We start from the raw sequence: 23,254 nt of genomic DNA on the forward strand, positions 1-23,254 counted from the left end.
AATTCTCTCATAAACAGAATTGAAAAAAGGAAAGATATATACTTGCATAGATTATTTGCCTTGACCTTTGTCAGACTCGATCATCAGGAAAATGTTGCTGAATGATCTTCTTGATGATCCGATACAGTTCAAGTAATACTTAACTCTTTGAATATTCGTGAATATATGTTGGCCAGATTTGTCATACAGCAGAACTTGTGAAAAAAGGGGCCTGTGTCCCAAAAACCTCACTGCCTGTAGTGTTAAGCCTGAAGGATGAAGGAACAGATGGGCCTGTGGAGGCTGAGGGGGTCACAAAACTCTTAGTCCCATATGTCCTCCAGTTCCCGTCATCTAATGCCTTAAGCCTGCTGTGAAACACAAAGAGCCTTTCACGATGCTTTACTATCACTGCTGCAATCAATTTCACACATCAAAACTGCCACTTTATTCCACACATTTATGTACATTTGAACACAAGCATTTATCAGGATAGCTGGCTGTAGTTGACGTATTAACAGAAGCAGCAGCTGAGCTCTCTTTCAGCAGAACCTGATGTAAAAATTGTGTCCTCACCAGAAATGAGACTTATTTCCACTCTTTATTTTTAGAAAGCCCTCTGGAGGTGGGCAGAGCGAGGACTGAACAAATGAAATGCCATTTTGAAGAAACTGGAGATAACTTGGAACAAAACATGTACAACACAAAAATCCTAAGTGGCATCATTTAGTGTAAAAGGACATCTGCAAGATGAAGCGCAATCATTTCTGGCTTTGAGAGTGAGCCAGCACATTCACTGCTCTGTGAGGCCACCGCTGCCCTGTGAAAATTAGCATACAGCTGATGTTCTGCCCCGAGGGTGGAAAGAGCTGGCTAAAGGGCTTTAGTTTTTCGTTAAAGGGCCCCGCAGACTGCATTGCTCCACTCCCTCATTGTCTTCTTCATGTGAACTCCATATGTCCCCCTAGTGGCAGGTGTTACAGGGTGACCTCTGACCTGGCATGCTACTTTGGTGGGTGAGGATGAACCTGCATTGTTCACAGTCAGGCAGCCGTCTAGACTGCTTGGCCACAGAATAAAATAAACAATGAGACATCTTGTTAAGTGCTATACCTATGGTGGCAGTTATACAGTACTAAGTCTTGTGACACCCTTTAAATATTTTGTTTCCAAGGAGCCAGACGCTTGTAATTTCTTTTAAAAGTGATCTTGAGCAATAGTTCTCCAGGCTTCTGAAGATCTGTTAAAGTGTCCTTGGACATTGTCTGCTTTTTCACTCATTTTCAATCCAGGCCTTGTACGTAACCATTTTGTTTGTTTGTTAAGTCACTTAACACTGACCTATCAATCATTCAAACACAATAAAGGATACTTAACTTGAAGGTTGAACTAGTGTTGTTGTTAAACCAGTTTTGTGGCAGACAACCTAGAAAGAACTTGAAGTTGTAAACACATAAATTGTTCCCATTTCTTTATTTGCATATAGGAAAACTGTCAGCTTGACGTGCGTAAAATTCGATTTCTGCACTAACAAGGCCATTTCCAAAAAGATATTAGCTTAAAACTTGGCAGATCTTGGTGTGGTGTGCAGTGTCTCCCTAAAACAAATTGAGGAAGCTCGACAAGTGGAGTACAAAAGAAGAAGCATCAGGGCTAAAAAAAAAATCTACAGCAGATGAGCAGCATCTGAAAGTCATGTCCTTTAGAAGTAAGATGGAGAGATTCATCTGGGCCTTCACTTCATCCATCTAATGTTCACTGAATCATAAATGGTCTTAATGGGGTCGCTATCAAGGAGTTATTCTTAAGGAAGAGAAACAGGCAGAAAGGTATGTTGAGGTATGCCAAATTACACAAGAACTGGACTGAAAACCAGTGGCAACACGTCTTATTATCATGAATATGTACCAAGGACGTCAGGGTAGAGGTACAGCAGTGAGTGTCAACAGTCATCTGTAAAACACAATGGAGTCATGGATTGGCCTCCCCAGAGCTTGGACCTCAAAATTATTGAAGCAGTGTGTGATCATCTTGACTGAGAGCAGAACAAAAGGCAGCCAACGTCCAAAGAGAGCTTTGAATGTTCTTCAAGAAGCCTGGAGAAGGATTCCTGGCTGTGTCGAAATATAAAGGCGGCCATACCAAATATTAATTTCAAGCTATTAGAACTGTACGAACTATTTGTCTTATATACTGTTCCATGTGTGCACGTTTCAGTAACTCACTTATATTGTTCCCTCTTACCTTATAGTTATATTTCATGATGAAAATGTAAAAGGAATGAGGGTTGGCTCGAGACTTGTGCACAGGACTCGACAGATAAGAACACTCAAACAACACTCACAGTAAGCAAGAATTCAGATCAGTCTTGTAATGACATGATTTAACATTTTTAGGGTGAACTGTTAAAAGTGAAATTCAAATCGCACTTTATGCTAAAGTTGTAAACATACCTGAAAGGCTGAAACGTGTCACCATCCTCGTCTCAGATTAATTACACCACTTTGGTCTGCCAGAAAAGGCAAAAATCTGTGACTGGTGTCAAAATCTTGACACCAGTCACAGCACACGAGCAAAAACTGCAAATATATGCTTGTAAAACACAGAAATAAATGACTTGACAAGAGCTCATTAAATAACGGTCCGTTTATTTAGTTTTAAAATAGTTTCTTTTTGTTCTACAGACATAATTTCAAGGAAGTCAGGGACTTGCAGAAGCAACAAAATAAACACTTCTGTTAAGTTAAAATACTGACAGCAAAACGGAGCAAAAACAGAAGAGTGAGGCTGAAATACCGGCAATGACGATAACATCGGAGATGAGGATGAAAGATGCCACCAAACATGCTATGTGCAACCAGCATCACTGCCGTGGTTTCTACCACACTTATATCACTAAAGACACAAGTGATGCCTCGCTAGCATTTCATAATAGTCCCACAGAAAAACAGCAAAATGGTTTTTGCAAGCTGAAGTGTTGTGGTACAGAGTTCTTACAGTGGTAGATGTATATAACAGAAAAAACTGGCCAAGTAAAACCAAATATATATTCAACAATATATTCAATTTGTAACTATATTCGATCTTTTCACAGCAAATTCACTGACTTCCAAATGAAGAGATTCAGATTCACATAGTAAATTTCTAAGAATAAATTGGGAAATAAACTGAGAACAAAAGCTCCATATAGACTTTGGTTTAGATCGTTCAAATTTTATCTTTCTGTGACCAGCAGAAGTTAAAATAAATCTATAATTATCAAGTGTCACTTAGGAAAGTGTATGTTATTAAATATGCAATTACAAGAAATGTGTTAAAATAGCCTGTAAAGCTATTGATTACATTTTTTTTAGCCAGCGTGGCTGCAGTACTGCATGAAGACAAAAGAAGACAGCAGGAAAGAGAGCAAGCAGGCCCTGAGGATCAGGGTTGAAAAACAAAAACAGAAAACAGTTTATACAATAATCATCTCATCTATAAATGCCCCATAACTCACACATTGGGCATAAACTCAACATCACTTTTACTCTTTTTCTATAGATATATATGTATAGATATATGTGTGTTTGTGAAATTAACATCTATTATTAAAATATTTATTGTTGCGATAGCAAAATCCGCTGCTTTGTAAGGTAAAAGAATAAGCTTTAAACCTTTCTAAAAGGAAATAGTGCACATTTCAAGGCATTCAGGCCATCTTGCTTTGCAGTATTCATTGGAAGATACAGTTCCTCAGTTATTATAAAGGGGTCCCCAGAGATTTAAAGGAGTTTGCATCCATTCAAGGTAAGCATGCAAACAATAAGTACAACCAGCCAGCACGGCAAGGACATACATTCACTGATAATTAAAGTCGCCCTTGGACACTCAAACACTGTAACAAAAGTGTGGCTTCCAATGCATCTTTGAAAACAAAAACAGCACTGTCGTAGTGTTTTGTAGCTTGGACTTTTTTTTTTTTTTTTTTTGCTTATTTTCTTCCCAGGCTTCAAATCACAGGTGTGCAATTAATTTCCCCCAGGTGTCACATGACAAACTTGAATTCTTGTGGAGGGCCCAAAAAACAAGACACCCCTAACCAAAAATAAAAAGTTTTATTGTTCCTGTATTATAGTGGCAACAAACAAAAACTGAAATTTTAAATGAAGTGACTTCTTCAGAAATGTTTATTGGCATTCTGGTGATGAGTAAACATTAGATGAGAAGATCGATAACCTGACTGTGTGAAGCTAGCGGCCAGTTAGCTATGTAGAAAGAATAGAGACCAAGGAAACTGCAAGCATGCTCGTGTCCATCTACTTGACCTATTTATTTCTGACCATACTAAAGGTGGAGAAACCAACTCCCAAGTGTCTTAAACCTGTATTCTTTTTAACAGCCGGCAGCAGGTGACTCCTCTGGCTGCAAAAAGACTTCTGGTTGTGCGCGAGCCTATCGGAAAACAGCCGTTAACCTGCTTGCTCTGTAATCTCACTGAACACTTCCCTGATGACTTCATGGGCTCCATCACTAGTTTCAGGTCATACAGAATGAAACATGAAGCTCATTTTGTAATTTATGGTTTACATAAGGAGTATAAAAGGAGGATAAATGTTAATGACTCGTCAGTCAAAGACCAATGTGTACGCAGTGTCCGGGGTTTCACACTACAGCATGTAAAAAAAATTTTCTTTTATTTTTTAACTACTCATACTGATATACCATGTGTTAACTAGTAAATGCAAAGGAACTAGTATGTGGCTCTTGGAGAGAGTGTTTCCCTGATTTCTGTCGAGCGAATATAAATGGACTGCAGTCTTAGTTTTTGTTTTGTCACCCACCTAAAACACCCATCACACAAACATGCATCCAGCACTATCACACAAACAGTCAGATGCAGATTACACATTAATGGGAAGATTCTGGAGTTCAAAATTTTGACCCTTTTGACATGTGGCTAGATGGAGCTAGGAAATCAAAAAACCCGACTCTCCAATTATGGGATGCCTCACTCTCTGTGTGGCTCTGAAGATTAAAGGTCTTCTACTGATTGGAAGATCAGTGATCCAATCCCTGGCTCTTCTTCATGTCGAAGGATCCTTGGGCAAGATATTGAACCCCGAGTTCCCATTAATGCATGCATGTGCGAGTGCTTAGGCATGGACAGAAAAAAAGTGCTTGTATGAATGTGGGTGAAGGGAAAAGAGCGATAAATACAGTCCATTTACCACTCTACCTCAAGAACCACATCCACCTAGCTCTAAACTGCTTTATTTTTTTAAATAGATTTCTGTTACCAGTCTTCTCATCTAACTCTCTAAAAATAGTGAAAGTTTCCCTAAATATCCGATACTTCTTTTCAAATGAAGCAAAGCACTCACTGACAGCATCAGAGCATGGGTTGTACACCGTATAGTAAAACAATCTATAAAGGCAGACGGATCTAAATGCAAGTCCAGTGGCAAGACCTTTGAAAATGGGGGGGAAAAAATAGAAAATTACCCTTGACAGATACAAAGTAAACTTTGTCATTTATCTATGGTCTACTGTACAACAGAAAGTGTACAAGCTGCCATTCTGTTCTGACCTAAAGTGGCTGCAGATTAAAAAAAAAAAAAAAAAAAAAAAAAGCCAAATCAATTCTGAAAACATTTCATTCAAAGTCTGTAGTGAAGCAGGTTCACAGCCATCTCATGATACTGACCTGCTCTAAAGCAGCAACTTGAAATGTTCACTATACGGCTTGCAAGCACATGACACACTGCCTATATCTGGTATTGAAGGGTAACTGAGGTATTAAATGAAGGGAAGATATTGCTATCATTACCAGATAAATCATTCTTGTACATTTCCACCTTCACTTGAGGTGCTGTGCCATTTAGATGCAGCTAAAATTCATAGCTGACAAGCAAAGGTTCAGGGAATCACACCAGTTGAATGGCTTTGATACATGATTGTTCAACAGTAAAGTTAAAAACAAAAGAGTGCTTTGGAGCAGGAAGAGCCCACAAGCGGTTACAGGCGAGGCCACAACTCTAGAAAGGATTCAGTTTAGCTTTAACGTGGAGGACAGGCAAGATGGATGAGGAGCAGTTGGGAGGAAGAGGTGTGTAGGGAAAAAAAAGTCTTCAGTGTATACGTTGGGTTTTTTTTTTTTTTATTAAAGTAGGTATTTGTGTCCGCCGTCCTCGTCCAGCGTGAGGTCCACCACTTCAGGAGGGGACACCCAGTTGGGCTGAGGGGAAACAGTAGTCCAGAGCTGTGATTGATTTGTGCTGTTTAACTGCTCCCCTGAGTTCTCTTTCCAGGAGGACAAACTCTTTATGACCCCCCCGCAAGGATGGGCGCATCTAGATTTGAAAAGGAAAGAAAAAAAAGAAGTAAAAAAAAAAAAAAAAAGTAAAAAGTTGAATTCAGTGGAGGGGTGGGCAGTAACAGTAGAATTTTACAGTTTCCCCACTGAAAGTCTTTACCGTGCTTTTTCTTGCACTCCGACTATTTCCACCTCACTGTCAGAGGAAACAATGTTAATCTGGCCCTTGTGCTGAGAGCTCTCCTTGTGCGACAGCTCTGCCTCCATGTGGCCTGAAACAAATGTAGAGGAACACAGTCATGCTTTGTGAGGAGGGCCGAAGCAGTAGAGCGCTTCAGACCTCGCTGACACGTGAAGACAGCAGCTGCTTTGACACAGACACACAAAAAACACAAACCCCAACACAAAACAGAGATGAAGCTGACAGTGGTGTTTGTAAAACTGACTGGACAGCATGGAGTGACACATTAGATGGCTGCCTTTATATTCATGTTCTGTCGGCTGCAAAAAAGGTCAAGACTTTTAGTAACATCAAATGCCAGCTGGCGGTGTGTGGGATAAAGAGTGCTTCAAAAGTGTCTTGCTGAGATTAATAAGACCGCCTCCTGCCACACGGCACATTTCAGCTTACTGATGACAACCCATGCCTTTAAAATGTCCTGCCTTCACTGAGAGGATTGGAATTTATTATACCGGGTTTGTAACTGACCTGAGGTAGAGCTCAGAGCTCTTATACACCCAGAGTGAGCTGCCATATCCTGGCCTCTGTGTGTTTTTAGCTCATGCTTTATCACCGTGGGCCGGACTGCCTCCACATTCATACTCTCGTGGTTAGAATCAGTGTCTGAAATATCATAGTGACCCACTACTGGAGGCCCGTCTGCAGAGAACAAAGAAAACACTTCATTATTCAAATCATGCCTGGGAATAGTGCGACTTCTGTTTGAATGAGAGACTGGACACTGCTTCCACAGACCCGCTAAGTCTTAGCATCTACAATAGACACAAGAAAACCCCCATTGGTCCCCCGTTTCCCCTGAAGTAAAGGTCTACATTAACTCTAAAATAAAACAATGCATTATACTCTTATAAATGATGGTTGTATTTGAAGCACATCAACAAACCTTTTGTTCTTTCCATTTATTGCTTTTTAAAATAACAGCCATTCACATAAAAACTACACTCGAGTACAGTCGTTACAAAACACATTTCAAAATAATCTTACTCAGTGAATGAAATGTAGTGGGGATAGTCAAAAAAACTAAACAAAACAAAGCCAAACAACAGGAGTGTAACTAGAAGAGCGGGAGCACATAATTGTTCTACCCTGTAAAAAGGAGTCCCTGGGAAAGAGAGAGAGAGAGACACACAGACACAGACAGACACACACTCTGCTATCCAGACATCTGTGGGTGTGTGAGAGGGGTTTTGTCTGGACAGCATGTACTGTGAGAGAACACTGCCTATGAATAGCTGATATAGGTAGATACTAGGGTTACCAAAGAAACCAAGCACATGCCAATATAAAGGCCATGTATTAGAGATAGAAAAGCACTAATGTAGACCAGGTTAGTGTCTTTGGTAAACAATGGACTGTCCTTGCTGTTGTTTTTAATGCACATTTTGATTTCATGCACAGGCTCTCGTTACTGTGCTGACAAAACTGTTGATTTAAAAGTCATTCTAGTTTTAAGGAGTACAGGAGAGCTGACGCTGGATCTATTTAAATCCGTAATGGCAAAGGAACGCTTTACAAAACAAGCAATCTTCACACAACATGAAACCGTTAGGTCAAGGGAAAACAAGGAAAAAAAATATAGAGATAAAATGTCCCGTCAGTCACCGTTTATCAGCATAAGGAAAAGCTATAGCTTGCACACGTGCTGCTGATGTAAACTAATTTGGCCTTGCACATTCTATATACTAATATACTCGCATGCAAACAGGTGGGGGAAACACGTCGCTTAGCTTTAGGCTCTGTAAAAATGACAGTCATAGGGCTACATATACACATATAGAGAACACTTTTGAACATCTTAACTTTAAATATGATCAGGCCAAAGATTCCTTCATCAGTCTCTGTGATGGTTGTTAGCAGTATTTAGAAATAAGACCCAAATGGTCATCTACATCAGTGAAAACAGTGTGGGGGGGAGGGGGGTTCAAGGAGGATTGTTTCCTCCCCCCTTTCAAAGACCACAGGATGTGAACCAGAAGGCCACTTGATCACATAGATCTCACTTTTTCTTTTCTTTTTTTAATTAGAAAAAAATCCGTAAACATTGCCATGCACCATACTGCAGCTGTATTACTGCTCTATATCTGCACGTTTGATGCCTGGGTTTTCAGTTTAAAGTCAAGATGCGAATACGCAGTGCCTGGTGGGGACACTGGATAAACTGGCAGACCAGTGCAAACAAAATTGAAGTAGACAAATACCCATTACTATAATATGACTGAAGATTTGAGGCCAATGCAGCCAATAGCCACAACAAAAGAACCCATGCCTTATATGATGTTATAAAATCTACACCTAAGCTACTAAAATAACCACAAGTTTTCTTTTCCAGATTCCTCAATCACTCGTTTCATGTTACTGCGCAAATGCAGTGCCAGCAGCAAATGTAACAGAAAGGCCTTTATTTAAAAAATGTAAACACGTCTAATCCTTAATATAGATTTTTTAAAAAGCAAGAAATTGTGTGTGTTAGTATATTGTGTTTATATTTATAGGCATATCTATGTTTAAATGTTCTGTTAGTAAAGCTATGCCACCAAAATAAAGGTTGTCACAAGATTTTCCTGAACTGTTTACAAGCAAAGTGCAAACAGTTCAAGACAAACGGGGGGTATGCAGTGGTAAACCTGATTCTTAAGGAAACAGCACTATAATGCTTTACCCATCATGAGTTCAGAATGACAAGGCACATGCTATTACACAGCAGCACCCCACTTAACACTGCAATGATGGCTACCCATCATTATAGTTCATATGCTGAATGAAAGAAATAAAACAGTTACTCTGTATGTGTCAAAGAGGGTATTCAGCTGGTGCTGAAAAAAACGAAAGAAAGAAAGCAAAGCAATACAATAAGAGCCCTGACTCAGTCTATTGAGAAGCCATGTTTCCGTGTCACAGATGCTGCAGAAATCAAATAGGTGAGTTGAATTTTTCTCAGTGTCAAATCTCACAGTGATTCAGTGCCAGCACACATGCTGAGCCTCAGGGGCCCGTGCTACTAAGCAGGATTCCAAGCTAGTTTCAGGTTTTCAGGGTTCCCCCGCTTCCAAATTCAGTTCCTTCTGCGGGTACACTGCCACATTAGACCACACCAAAATACACGACCTCCTGAGTAGGTCATGTTCAACATAACAGATGAACGTATATAAAGCACCAACTACTGACCAATTGGTTGTCTTTTGTGAAGATCCTTTGGGCTGTACAGCACATGTACTGAGTGGGTTTTATTTCACTTATGCCTGTGAGCATTTGAGCCCATTTCTTCTTTCCATATGTCAAGACTCTTTAACTGATTAAATTCCAGTGCTTAGACCTTATAAAATTTGCAAGAATTTAAAAAAATATTTTACCCGATGTCATTCGATTTAACATTACCCGGGTTGTAGCTGAAACAACAGAGCTAAAATTATCTAAATAAACAACCACAGGTAACACATGAATTTGAAGAAATACATCATTGTAATTCAAGTTATATTTTCTTGTTTGTCAGTGATGGAGCATCATCACTAATGGGCCTTTTAGTAAATTGCACATTCACACAAAATGCAATTTTATGCCAATTTTTCCTCCTGGCTTTTTGCCTGGATTACATTTTTAATTTTCTTCATATCAGGATTACTGTTTGTTCTGACTTTAAGTGGCTATAGTCCCATAGTCTTTGCAGTTGGTCATCTGGTGCCACCATTACGCATGTTATGCGAAAATGCTCATAGCTGGGTTTAATTAAAACAAACAAACAAAAAGAACCCAACCGATTACCAGACTCCATGTGACTGTGTTTGCTAGGCTTAACAAAGCCATATAAAGAAGACATGTTAAACCTGCTTCATAGCACGGGCCCCTGGTCTGCACAGAGTCAAGTTCAAATGACCAGTTCAGGCCCAGCTGCTGCTGCTGGTGGTGTTTCTGTTTAGTGCCCTCACATCCTTGAACGGGTATACCCCATTGCTTTCTGCCTTAACTATCTCTACACTTGCCGAGATCAAAGTAAGAAACTGCGAGGGGTGAAGCAGAAGTGAAATCTAAACATTCAAGAGACCAGGGTCTGGAACACCTAGATTTCCATTCTGAGTGACAACTTCAGGGTGGATGTTGTTGTTGTTGTTTATAGGGGTGTGGGTGAGACTGTTGTTCTCTCGTGCCAACATGTAGGCAGCCATAGTCTCTGCAGACTCTGAAGATGGCAAAAATGAGCTTGGGGGGGAAGGCCGTGCCCCCTGTGAGGCCTGCTGCTGCCCTTCTGGGCCGTCACTCGAGCGCTTGGAAGAATCGTTGTCCGAGTCGAGGTGTGCAAGCTTTTCCATCCAGACGCGGAAGCGCTCCTCGGTCTGACGCTGCATCACAGCAAAGCGCGTCATGGCCTCCTCCAGAACGCTGCCGATGCCGTTCCTGTCCCACGAGCCGCTGTCCAGTAACCCATGAATCTGGGATCCCACTCTGGATCTCTCCGAAGCACGTCTGAAGCCAGCTTTAAAGACATTGAGGCCAAGCCATAAGAAAATACAGTAGCACTTTCATGCTTCGGAGGTGGACTTTTGCATTACAGAGAAAATGACAGTTTGTTTCAGGTAACGTGCAGATCGACTCTTTTCATGCTGATGGACTACATCATGCAGTTGTAGCACTCAAATCTGTGTGCGGGATGTAAAAAATGGCTGAAAACATTTCATGTCCTACAGATCCCTGAAGGAAGATAATTGGTGGTCTGAGGGTGACTGATCGAGTGATTTGGAAAAGGTTTAAGATTTTAAAGTAAATGCAACAACCCAAAGCAAAATAACTTCAAATCTGAGCCGCAAAAGCAACAGACATAACTAAGAGATAGACTTTATATAAACCAAAGTACCTTTACTAATACAAAAACAATTTATTACGGATCATCTATGAAACACAAGAAACTAAAATTTGATTTTAATGTAAAAATGCTACAGTAATAAAATACATCAAGCTATACGCTAAAGAACACAATCATGATCAAAAGATTATCCAACAGTAAACCGAGTGCTTCTCTTCCGTTGGGAGACCTTTAAACACCAGCCTGATAGGAGCTACTTCTGGAGAATTCAACTCACCCAAAAGATTTCTACAACATGTAAGCAAACTCACGGGGTCTAACGTGCATGCAAGCGTTACAATCAGCGTTTGCCAATGAGTGTTTATTCCAGGTAGACACCTCTGGCCCACAGATTCGCAAAAAGCCATTCTCAATTAGATTTGTATATATTTGTATGCATTTACACTTTCAACAGGATGACAAGAACTCACGGGCTCATCTAAGGTGTTGCAAAATCATTTAAAGTATAGGAAAGCACCCAACTACATTTCTGACATGATTCACTGTAGGAGGAGTGAAGTGTGTGATGGGTCAGGACAAAAAGAATATTGAAACATTAAGGAATATTTAGTAAGGACAGAAATGCAGGAAATGCAATACTAAATGCCCAGCAGTTTTCATGTGAATGAAATACTTGCTAAACTCCCTCTAACAAAACAGACTAATTACTTATGAGGTTAGGCAATCTAGTGAAACACAACATTAGATATTGGATTTTATGTCCTTACTCATGTATAAGCCAGTATTTCTACAGCTTACTGACACCAGCAGTGACTGCAGAGTCTTGCAACTCAGTGAGATCATAGTATGTCTATTTAGAGCAAAGGCTGTGTATATTAATGGCTGACTTGTTGAACTGCAGAACTCACAGTAATGGTTACATTAACTCAACTCTTTTTTTACCACTCTGAGCTGGACAATGTTGATTAGACTCCCATAGCAAATCATCAGTAAGAAAGAGTTTCATGACAATGTTTAAGTCTCTTTCAGACATGGGATATGTCAGATTGCTTGCTTTACCATTCTGTTCCAGTCCTGGTTATCACTCATAAGACCCTTTTCCATCAATACCTACTCAGATCGACTCGGATCGACTGGTTTTCCATTACAATTTAGTACCTCCTAATGTGTGTGTGAACGACGCGATTAATATGTGACATGAACGCTACAACAAAGGTGGACGCCGAGGCAAAAATATACCTGCTACTCGGTCTGTGGCTTTTCGCCAGACTCAGGGACCACGGTTTTTTGTAGCCATTGTGATGCTACTGACCAGCTAATCAGTGGCATGCAGTCTGACGGCATCACATTTTAGTACCTGCTCGGATCACTGGAACCCCGGCTGAGCAAGTACGAAAAAGTACCAGGTACCAGGCAGGTACTATGACCTAACAGAAAACTCTGAAAACTGTGGCGAAACGTGCCGAGTCGATCCAAGTAGGTACTAATCGAAAAGGGGCTTTATATTGTTAATTATATTATTAATGTTGCTTAGTTGTTTAAAGCTTCATTGATATAACAGTGATGGGGAGAGCCATGGTATGTGTGTCTTATTTGCAGGATTTCTCCAGCCAATCAAAAAAAAAAAAAGAAAAGAAAAGAAAAAAAGCTTCCAAAGAGGTTTTGACCTACCACCAAAGAACCAAAGAAGAACAATCAGGTGATGAATCTATATTGAGACCATTTTTTAATGATCTTTAATTTACTTTAAGCTTTAAATATAATTTTATATACACTGTTGGTTTATAAAGTGCCAAACAAAGTGACAAGGATACTTTCAACTCTGAAGAAGTGTAATCTCCTTTTTTGAAGACTTTGTTTCCTCCTTCATCATCACAAGGACCAGGTTCTGTATGTGTGAGTGTTTGCTGTAGCAGCTCCCAAATACAGCATATAGACTGTGTGAGAGCAAATGAGCTTTATTCTGGGTTGGAAAAAGTGAAAATTCTTCATCATGGATGTCTTACCAAGACAAATGCTAAGAGAGATGTGCAAAGTTGCAATTTCATTAATGCAACTGCATATATTTTAGACTTGTGTCATACTGACAGTGATATGCAAATGCAGGTTGAACCTACAGCAGCTTCAGCCTGTAAGAGTGACGCTCTGTTGAGACTTCTAGATAAAACTGAACAGAATGATTGTCCAGCCAATGCATTCTAAGATGATGTCTGTCTGACTAAAAACGGTACATGTCTGAAAGGGGTAATGCTGTATTATGACTAGGTGCTGGTCCTCTAAACATATACTGTATACATCTAAAGACAACTTGAATGAATATAGACATGGATGGGAAAATAACTAAGGAAAAAAATGACAAAACAAACAAAGCAGCCCTGTTATTGATTTGATGTTAGGAAGGATTTGTACAGTTGTTGTATCAGTTTAATGATTTGGTTGACAATTTTTTTTAACTCATGCAGGCAGACTCTTATGTCTAACTGATCAGTAGTCAATACTTTCTTATGTTGTAAACCAGTACTAGTCTGCAATGTGAGTCAGAGATTTATATGAAATACTAAGTGGCTGCTAGTGGACAGTGATGGTAGTAGTACTGAGCTCTTAAGCATGCGTTGTAAACATCGGTTATTACCTGGAATATCTGTCTTGATTGTCTTGCTACCCCCTGAGGTGTCATCATCCTCATCCTCGGAGGAGCTGGTGCTGGAGTCACAAGTGAGCTCGCTGTCACTTGTACTGCTGTCCTGCAGCAGGTTGTACTTCTTCCGTGCTGCTGCCTCTCGTTTTTGCCTCAGCAGGCGCATTCGCTCCTTGTGTTTCTGACTGCGGTGACCTTTCACTTTTGAAAACTTGCCATTGGTTTGTTTTTCCTGGCCTCCTGCGGCTGCTATCATGGTGGGCTGGCAGCGGTTCTTCTTTGCAGCCATTGTATTTGGAGGCACCTCACTCTCTGAACGTGACCGTCGAGACTTCCTTCCCCCTGCAACTGTGGCAGATGCTTGCATTCCTCCTGCCTGCCCAGGATCACCTGTAGCTTCCATGCTGCCCTCTTCCTCTTCTCCTATGGGAGGAGCAGCACCTTCTTCCCCTGAGGAGAGTGTATCAGAGTCAGCCAGGTGGCCACTGGATGAAGGCGAGAGCATGCAGGGGTTCGAGGAGTCACTCTCGTAGATATGACGAGACACGGGTTTGTCACTTCCTGTTGAGGCATGCTGAGACTCTGGTGAGTCTCTGCGAAGCTCCTTCATCAAGCATGGCATGGACAGGAGACTCTGCTCACCTTCTGTATTCAAGGGGCTGTCCGCCTCCTTTTCCCTTGGGGGCGAACTGGTACTGGTAGTGGTTTCTGTTTTCAGATGCTCATCCTGCTCTGCTTGAACAGAAGCTGTGGCTGATTGAGCTTCATCAAGGCACTCTGAGGGGCACTCAGCATCTACAAATTCTTCTGCCTTTTCTGAGTCAGCCATCTTCATGCTAGTTGAGCCCAGCGGCCAAAGGTCCAACAAGCATGGACCAATGTCCCTGGACAGGACCTCACCTGCTGGAGGAAACGAAGCATCACAAACTTTAGTTAAACAATCTAAACAAACTTGAAAGACAATAACAATTGTTTTTAAACCTTAATTCTTTTAAACAAAACAATTACTTTTACAAAAGAATTATATGAAAAAAAACACAACTTAAAATAAATATCTTGCATGACACATAAATTCTTTACTACAATATTTATTTGGAAATATTTAGGAGACTGAATAATTAACAATTATTACTATAACCGTAAAGTTCTTAAATCAAAGCTATACCCTATACTAAAATAAATAAAAGTGGAATATTATAGTTTACTACTTCTTCCTTTCTAATCCAATTACTGCTTTAAGTATAAAAGCACACAGACACGTTAAATGTCGGACAATATTTGGCCAGAATATGTTTTTAACGGTATTACTAGAAGGTGCTAAGCATCTGCTTTAGTTTTAGATTTCACAGACAGCGAAAACGACCCTTTTAAACAAAGGTTTAAACCCATTAAAGTACCCGTGTAAACTACAGGATGTTTATTTGTTCCCGGATAAATTACTTCAGTTAGTTGTGTCAAGGGCTAGCTGGAACTAGCACACCCTTTTAGCTGCACAGTGAAGCTAACCTCGGTCATAACCTTAAGATTCCCAAACTTGGCGACAGGCAGACGTGGAAAAAATATTCACGTTGCAAGATAGCGGCCTATCATTAGCCTAAAAATGGAAGCGCTACGAATCCAGCCAGAGCTGTAACAAGCAGGATAATGTCAGCAGCTATCAGTCAAAAGCGATAACCAACTTAGCCTTTAAAATAGCACTCGGCTAGTTACAACTTACCGCAGAGTTACTTATATTCTTCTTTTCCAAGTGTCACACTCGACATCTTCAGTAACGTGCAACCTCTCTGATATGTGATATGTAAACTGTGCACCGCTGAATGCACTTGACTTATTTACAACTTGGAAGAATTTGAATGTGTTTTGACGCAGAAGACTCGCAGCTCCGCGAGCCCTGTTTAGCAGTTAGCTGTATGTTTTTTTTTAAAATGTCTCCATCGCTCACAAAGCTACGTGCGCCACTTCCGGTATGCGCTACTTAGACGAGCGCCCCCTATTGTTCGGAAATCAGCACTTCTTCTTCTATCGGCTTCTTTCCCCAAAGGGGGTCGCCACAGCGGATCATCTGCCTCCATCTTACACTATTCCGAGCACCATCTCTGTCACCCCCACCCCTCGCCCTCTTTCTCTCTCTTTCCATATATCCGCATTATTCCTTAGGTTAATGATCTGTGGAGGAGTAAGCCACATGTATGTTAAAGTGTTCGCAGAAAGGAAACTGTTATATGTCATAAAAATGGCCTTCATATATTTATGTATATGTATATATGTGTTTTTGTTTTGTTTTTTGTTTTTTGTTTTTTTGTGTGTTTTGTTTTTTTGTTTTTTTTTTGTTTGGTTTCTTATTCAACCTTTTCGAGATGTTGTTGCACTAATGTTGTCTCCCAACGAGAGATTGTAATATGTGCATAAATTTAATTAAAGTATGAAAAAAAAAAAAAGATCTGTGGAGGAGCCACAGGAGCCATCTTTTAAAAAACATAAAAATTAAACTGAAGTACAGTCAGTATCCAAATGATTTTATTTTACTGTGATCTATGCAGCTACCGACACACTTTTTAAAGGGAACCCGAAGAAATACAACAAAATAAAGTAAAAAAAAAATAAAAACTACAAAAAGTCTGGAGAGTGGTTTATTTTGAAGTACTTCCGGGTTGCGGTGACCTCTCTACAATTTGCTGCCGTGTCCGCCATCCTTCTCTCTCCTCTCCAGGAGCAGGACACCTCGTAGGACACCAACATGCTGTCAGTTCGCGTCGCAGCGGCTCTCGCCCGCAACCTGCCCCGCAGGGCTGGATTGGTAAGCACCTCTACTTCTATATGTGACGTTTTTGTTCACTTCTTTAAAGAAAAACAAGAATTTATTCGCACAAAACCATGGCGGCTGTTGTGCGCGCGCACGTCTTTGCATCGGAGGGCACTGGGCCCTTCACAGTGCCAGTCACTGTTGCTAACATGTTTGTAGTTGACAGACAGCAAAACCCAACTTGAGGAGTCGATAAATGAAAAAAAAAAGCAAACGCTGGTCCACGTGTTGCACTGCTAGGCGAGTGTCAGTGGAAATGACAAAGCTGTAACTTGGTGTTGAAGGTCAGGTTTGGCCCCTTCGGTATGACAGCTTTAGTCATAATGTATTTATCAAGCAAGCTTTGTACAGTTCTTTCAGTACATAAAGCAACATTATGGTAGACATTTCACTGTTCTGGATGGATATTATAGACTCGATCTGTACCAGTCATCGGTTGAGATTGTCCTATGACTCTATGACCTGAAACCTTTTATATACAGTTTGTCATACTTAGAACCAGCCCAACCTTTTATAAAATTTTAATATAGCTGCTGTGATTAAATGACACGGTAATGCATGGTGCAGTAGTTCATGTGTATTCTGTATGTAGCTTTTTAAATTTTATTTCTGCTTGTCACCTCTGTGACTCAGGGGGCTATAGGTGATTTAAATCCAGTGGCAGTGACACCTAAAACAAGTCCAGTCTGTAATCTTTACTTTGGTCACTTATTTTTTTTTGCTGTGTTTTCTGTATTTTCACAATAATTGGTGTTGAGTTGACGGTTGGTAGAAAGGTTCCCTAGCAGCTGGGGATTTTATTAAGTTTATCATCTACTTTTTTATAGACAAAACATTAGACATTTCAAAATTAACAGCACAACAAATCTCAAAAATTATCATACAATGTAATTAATAATGAAAGACGGGGGTTTCATTATTATTTTTTATAATGTTCATTTGGAACGATTTATTCCATGATTGACATCATGACCTCTTTAATTTTAGTTTGCCTAATAAGCTGCCAGTTTATATTTGGTTAGACTGTTTTTAAATAATTAATGATTGAAAACTGCTGTATTTCCAGCCTGGATAAAACTAATTCTTTCGCTCTTTCTTGATGTGATAAAGGTATCAAAGAATGTTGCTGCGGCTTGTGTAGGAGCCAAGAATCTACACACCTCTAGCCCATGGCTGCAGAAAAAAACAGGTCAGTGTTTTGGGAAGTCTGCTTCAGCCTAGAATCTAAGAAATGAATTATTTTGGAACATTTCTCCCCAGCAATGTTTGAGGAAGAACCACTATGTAAAGATCTCACAATATCTGTCTTAATTAGTTTCATAGAACTTTATTAACCCTGAAATGTAAACACTCATTATACATTACAGGCACTGCTGAGGTCTCATCAATTCTGGAGGAGAAAATCATGGGAGCTGATACCAGTGCTGATTTGGAGGAGACTGGTCGCGTACTGTCTATTGGTGATGGTATTGCCAGAGTGTACGGTCTTAGGAACGTGCAGGCTGAGGAGATGGTGGAGTTCTCCTCTGGTCTTAAGGTGACTATCTAAGTCTTACATAATGACCTTGTTTAAATACCACGAGTGAATAAAAATATTTAAACAGTTTCTAGATCATTTTAAGTCAAAGGTGTTTGGAGAATGATAGATTTTTACTTTAGCAGCAAAGAATATCTGTAAGCCACTGGGTAAGCATACTGCCTCAAGTTTAAATCCCAGGTTAATGTGTTGTTCCTTGAAATGATAACCTCTGATAATAAGTGGATCTGTTGGCAGAAAATTGAGTTAAAGATGTGGTTGTGATTAGTCTTTACCCTAGGGCTGAACGATATATCGCATTTGCGATAATATCGCGACATGATCAAGTGCAATTTTCTAACCGCAAAGGCTGCGATTATACTCTGGACATGTCCAAATTCATGGGCTGCATCCTCCTGAGGCCGCATTTGTAGACCGATTACGTCACAGCGACGTGCCGAAGGCTGTCCAAATTACTACCATATCCCAGAATTCATAGCGCGGCCCAGCCAAACTCCAGTTTCCAACAATGGCGGCCGCTACTAAGTTTTAAAATTACTCATACTAATCTTTCTGGGTCACAAAATAAACTTTTAAAATATTTTCAGGCGAGAAAGTAGTTGTGTAAACATCAAATATCTGCTCGGTTTATCAAGATATCCCATATTTGCAAAAGTGCTTCGACGTTTTCAGAGGCGTCTGCTACCCACCAGCTCGACAGCTAGCCGGGAGCTCGAGGGTTACTGATGCGGCCGAGAACGGCACAACTCCCGGCACATCATTTTCAGATCACCGCGGAGTTTCGCTGCTCGGGTTAAACGTAATATATAAGTCACTTAGACAACCTAAAAATGTTATTGTTGGGCTTTTTTCAGTGTTTTGTTTGTTCGTGAGTAAATCGGTTTGGCTGAGATTAAAGTTATTAGATTAGATAAAATAAAACTTTATTAATCCCCCGGGTGGGTTCCTCCTTGGTTTTCACACAGCTGACTAAACGTCAAACAGAAAACATACAGAAGTATGAGACAGTCGAGAATTTACGCCAGTGTCTGGTTATATTTTAGATAGCAAGAAGCAGACGGCCGAGTTTATTAAACTCCACCGAGACAGCGGTGACGCTAATCAGAACTAGCCTTCTGATTCAGAAGGCTAGACCGTCCAATTTCACGCCTTTAAATTTTATAGGCGTGTTTGTGTGTGTGTTTATACAATTGCTATTATGTTTGCACTTTATGTGTAATGTTACTGACTGCAGAGATCAGTAAGCTGTGTGTATTTTTTATTTATTAGTTTTATTTATTTAATATTATTTTTTAATTGAATGACTGTCTAGTAGTTCACAGATGTCGAAAAACTGAGTGTGGTAAAGCCACTGATTTTGTTTATGTATATTTCTGCAATCTGCACATTGTACTGACTTTCATTTTAATGTTTACACCAGGGTTCCTTGTCAGCACTTTATGCTCAGATGTTTGTAAGCTAAAAATAAACTATTGTGTATGTTCAAATATACTGTTGTGATTGAAGAAGTTAAATAAAAATGTCAGTCATCAATTCATGCATCACCTCATGTCATCATAACAGAGGTCTGTCTTCCAGGAAAGAACAGTTTAAAATTAATGTAATATAGTATTGGCCATACTATATGATGTATTGCTTGTCTTTGTTTAATAATACAGAAGACAAATACCTTAAAAAATAATCGCATATCGCATCGCAATCGCAATATTGGGGCAAAAAATCGCAATTAGATTATTTTCCATAATCGTTCAGCCCTAGTTTACCCACATACTGTCCTTTAAAATGGATTATTAAACACAGTGGTTGTTCAAGTACTTTGCATGGTAAATTCATGCAAACAAAGGTAATAATGGTTATTTGTTCTCCTACCCAGGGTATGTCTCTGAACTTGGAGCCTGACAACGTTGGTGTCGTAGTGTTTGGTAATGACAAGCTGATCAAAGAGGGCGACATCGTCAAAAGAACAGGCGCTATCGTTGATGTGCCTGTAGGCGAGGAGCTCCTGGGTCGCGTTGTGGACGCTCTTGGAAATGCCATCGATGGAAAGGTACCTGTCAGAAAACCAAGAGAGTCTTGTTTTCCAGATTCTAAATTAATTGCGTCATTGCTTATTCTAGCCGAACAGCACTTGAAACTTCAAATATTATAGTTTATGATCACATGGTTAAATGTAGAGTGTTAGGTATGTTTGATAAATGATTGAAACTGCTGTTTAATAATCTATTAGTAAACTGAGGAGTTGGTTCATTAACTTTCAACTAAAGTTCAATATGTGTAAAGAGATTTTTGTTCACCCAATTTTGCTTGGCCTTTGGCTTTGTGGAGTTGATTGATGGTACACTTGATGGTTTTATACATCATTTTCTCCACAGGGCCCTCTGGGCTCCAAGGTTCGCAGGCGTGTGGGACTGAAAGCTCCTGGTATCATCCCCCGTATCTCTGTGAGGGAGCCCATGCAGACCGGCATCAAAGCTGTGGACAGTTTGGTCCCCATAGGTCGTGGACAGCGTGAGCTCATCATTGGAGACAGACAGACTGGGTAAGAGGCTCAAAGTGAATAGCTGAATACGACAGAGTATTTGATGTGATTTCCAGTCCCTTTTAAGTGCTTCTACAGTAGTGGAAGTGACGCTTCCAAAGAAGGGGTCACAGATACCCTATTATTATAATAAGTTGTTGTTGTGTTTTTTAGCACTTGACCATTATTTTTTTCACAGACAAGTTTTTTTTGTTACTTCATAAATGACATTTTAAACTCATTAGTTCATATTAGGCTAAGTTCTGCCAGCTTTGTTTCATGTTTCGTTGCAGATATGATGTCTCATGAAGCATCTGATTGTTTTTTGTCAGATGGGAAACCAAATGTGCAAAATAATTCCATATATCTACATGAGCTTACATCACTGTGAACAAGGTGTCATTTTTGTATGCTGGAAGCTAGGATTTCTATTGTGTTTATGAATAATGGATTAGAAATACACTCTTTATAATATAATACACTTTTTTTAGACTGTTAGATCTTCTAAAACTGTTCTAAGCACAAAAATGTGAACTGGTGGTTTGTGTATCCTCATTTGTCTTGCAGAAAAACTGCCATTGCCATTGACACAATCATCAACCAGAAGCGCTTCAACGATGGGACTGATGAGAAGAAGAAGCTCTATTGCATTTATGTTGCTATTGGCCAGAAGAGGTCCACAGTGGCTCAGCTGGTGAAGAGGCTCACTGATGCCGATGCCATGAAGTACACCATAGTGGTGTCAGCTACAGCTTCTGATGCTGCTCCACTGCAGTACTTGGCTCCCTACTCTGGCTGCTCCATGGGAGAGTACTTCAGAGACAATGGAAAGCACGCCCTGATCATCTATGACGATCTCTCCAAGCAGGTGAGTTTATTTGGTCTCATGCTACAGAGCGTTTTTTAACACAAGCGTAAAAAACTGTGTTTAAAGTCTGTGTCTGGTTCTTGCTTTCCTGCAGGCTGTCGCTTACCGTCAGATGTCCCTGCTGCTCCGTCGTCCCCCCGGGCGTGAGGCTTACCCAGGAGACGTTTTCTACCTGCATTCCCGTCTGCTGGAGAGAGCTGCTAAGATGAACGACAACTTCGGCGGTGGCTCCCTCACAGCCCTTCCTGTTATTGAGACACAGGCTGGTGATGTGTCAGCCTACATTCCAACTAATGTCATCTCCATCACAGATGGACAGGTCAGTGAGTTGCCTTCCCTCATTTTAATTTGGATCCTCAGCCACCATTAAATATGTTTTCTCCCGCAGATCTTCTTGGAGACTGAGCTGTTTTACAAGGGTATTCGTCCAGCTATCAATGTCGGTCTTTCTGTGTCACGTGTCGGATCTGCTGCCCAGACCAGGGCCATGAAACAGGTTGGTCTTTCAGTCTTGCCTAGTTCTAGTCTCTCAACTGATTTTTGTGCTGGGAGTCTTTCACATTAACTTCATTTTTCCTGTCCATCATCAGGTGGCTGGTACCATGAAGCTGGAGCTTGCCCAGTACCGTGAGGTGGCTGCCTTTGCTCAGTTTGGTTCTGATCTGGATGCTGCCACTCAGCAGCTGCTGAACCGTGGCGTCCGTCTGACTGAGCTGCTTAAGCAGGGACAGTACTGTGAGTATTTGCTGTTTGTATAGAAAATGATGCATCCATATTAAAAAAAAAATAGAATTTATCCATTCTGCAGTTGTCTTACTTACTGTGCCCATGAACTTCCATCTTTCAGCTCCAATGGCTATTGAAGAACAGGTAGCAGTCATTTATGCTGGTGTGAGGGGACACTTGGACAAAATGGAGCCAAGCAAGATCACCAAGTTTGAGAAGGCGTTCCTGCAGCACATACTGAGCCAGCACCAGGACCTGCTGGCAAATATTAAGTGAGTTTAACATTTCTAAAGCAGTAGCAGATTCTTTATTTTTAATGCATTGGTTACAATACATCTCAATCTGTTCTTCATTGCAGGGCTGATGGCAAAATCTCTGAGGCATCCGATGCCAAGCTCAAACAAATTGTGTTGAATTTCCTCTCCAGCTTTGAGTAAAGTGGTGCTTTTTGGTCTGGTTGTTTTCATAGTTCAGTGTCAGTTATACTTTCTATGAACTTAAAAAAAACAAACTCAAAGGGCACTTGATCTTTAAATGTATAGATTTCTCTGAACAGAGAATAAAGTATTCCACCTAACTCTGACTCAGTTTCCTTTTTTGTTTTTACAGTACTGCTGTTATGTGGAGCTTTTGTATTTTCCCAGTTGCCTATTCTTTAATCATTTACATGTAAGCATTGAGCTAAAGCATTTATTTAAAACTGTAGCAGAAAAAGAACTGCTGCAGTTGTATATCCCTCAAATTTCAAAAGACCAGCAATGCAAATAGTTCTCATTTGTATTCATATGATCATACACTCAAACTTTGTTTCAGTGCCAGGAAATGCATAATTCAGCTTTTTATCAGGTCAGACTCAT

General features: G+C 40.3%; 2 protein-coding genes across 6 annotated transcripts; one reads left to right on the forward strand and one right to left on the reverse strand.

Moving 5' to 3' along the window:
- Window positions 1-4,926: 4,926 nt before the first annotated feature.
- ark2n (arkadia (rnf111) N-terminal like PKA signaling regulator 2n) lies at window positions 4,927-15,880 on the reverse strand. Of its 4 annotated transcripts, none has more exons than XM_080863901.1 (5): window positions 15,663-15,880; window positions 13,940-14,845; window positions 6,981-7,151; window positions 6,432-6,543; window positions 4,927-6,308 (listed from the first exon to the last, which is right to left on the reverse strand). In XM_080863901.1, exons 2-5 carry the CDS (start codon window positions 14,778-14,780, stop codon window positions 6,119-6,121), a joined length of 1,314 nt encoding a protein of 437 aa, XP_080720027.1. In that variant the 5' UTR covers window positions 14,781-14,845; window positions 15,663-15,880; the 3' UTR covers window positions 4,927-6,118. The 4 variants fall into 4 exon arrangements, with proteins under 4 accessions (XP_080720027.1, XP_080720026.1, XP_080720029.1 ...); XM_080863900.1 differs by having other exon boundaries at window positions 13,940-14,848; XM_080863903.1 differs by lacking the exon at window positions 6,981-7,151 and having other exon boundaries at window positions 13,940-14,848; window positions 15,663-15,877.
- Window positions 15,881-16,601: 721 nt separating this feature from the next.
- On the forward strand, window positions 16,602-22,980 carry atp5fa1 (ATP synthase F1 subunit alpha). Of its 2 annotated transcripts, none has more exons than XM_080876111.1 (11): window positions 16,602-16,742; window positions 17,859-17,937; window positions 18,116-18,285; window positions 20,159-20,332; window positions 20,658-20,824; window positions 21,371-21,671; window positions 21,766-21,990; window positions 22,060-22,167; window positions 22,262-22,406; window positions 22,519-22,669; window positions 22,756-22,980. In XM_080876111.1, the coding sequence occupies exons 1-11, from the start codon at window positions 16,683-16,685 to the stop codon at window positions 22,832-22,834; spliced, it is 1,659 nt and encodes a 552-aa protein (XP_080732237.1). In that variant the 5' UTR covers window positions 16,602-16,682; the 3' UTR covers window positions 22,835-22,980. The 2 variants fall into 2 exon arrangements, with proteins under 2 accessions (XP_080732237.1, XP_080732238.1); XM_080876112.1 differs by having other exon boundaries at window positions 16,688-16,742; window positions 17,859-17,934; window positions 18,112-18,285.
- Window positions 22,981-23,254: the final 274 nt, after the last annotated feature.

This window comes from Rhamphochromis sp. 'chilingali' (genome assembly GCF_963969265.1).
Source record: "Rhamphochromis sp. 'chilingali' genome assembly, chromosome: 2".
Taxonomy (NCBI): Eukaryota; Metazoa; Chordata; class Actinopteri; order Cichliformes; family Cichlidae; genus Rhamphochromis; species Rhamphochromis sp. 'chilingali'.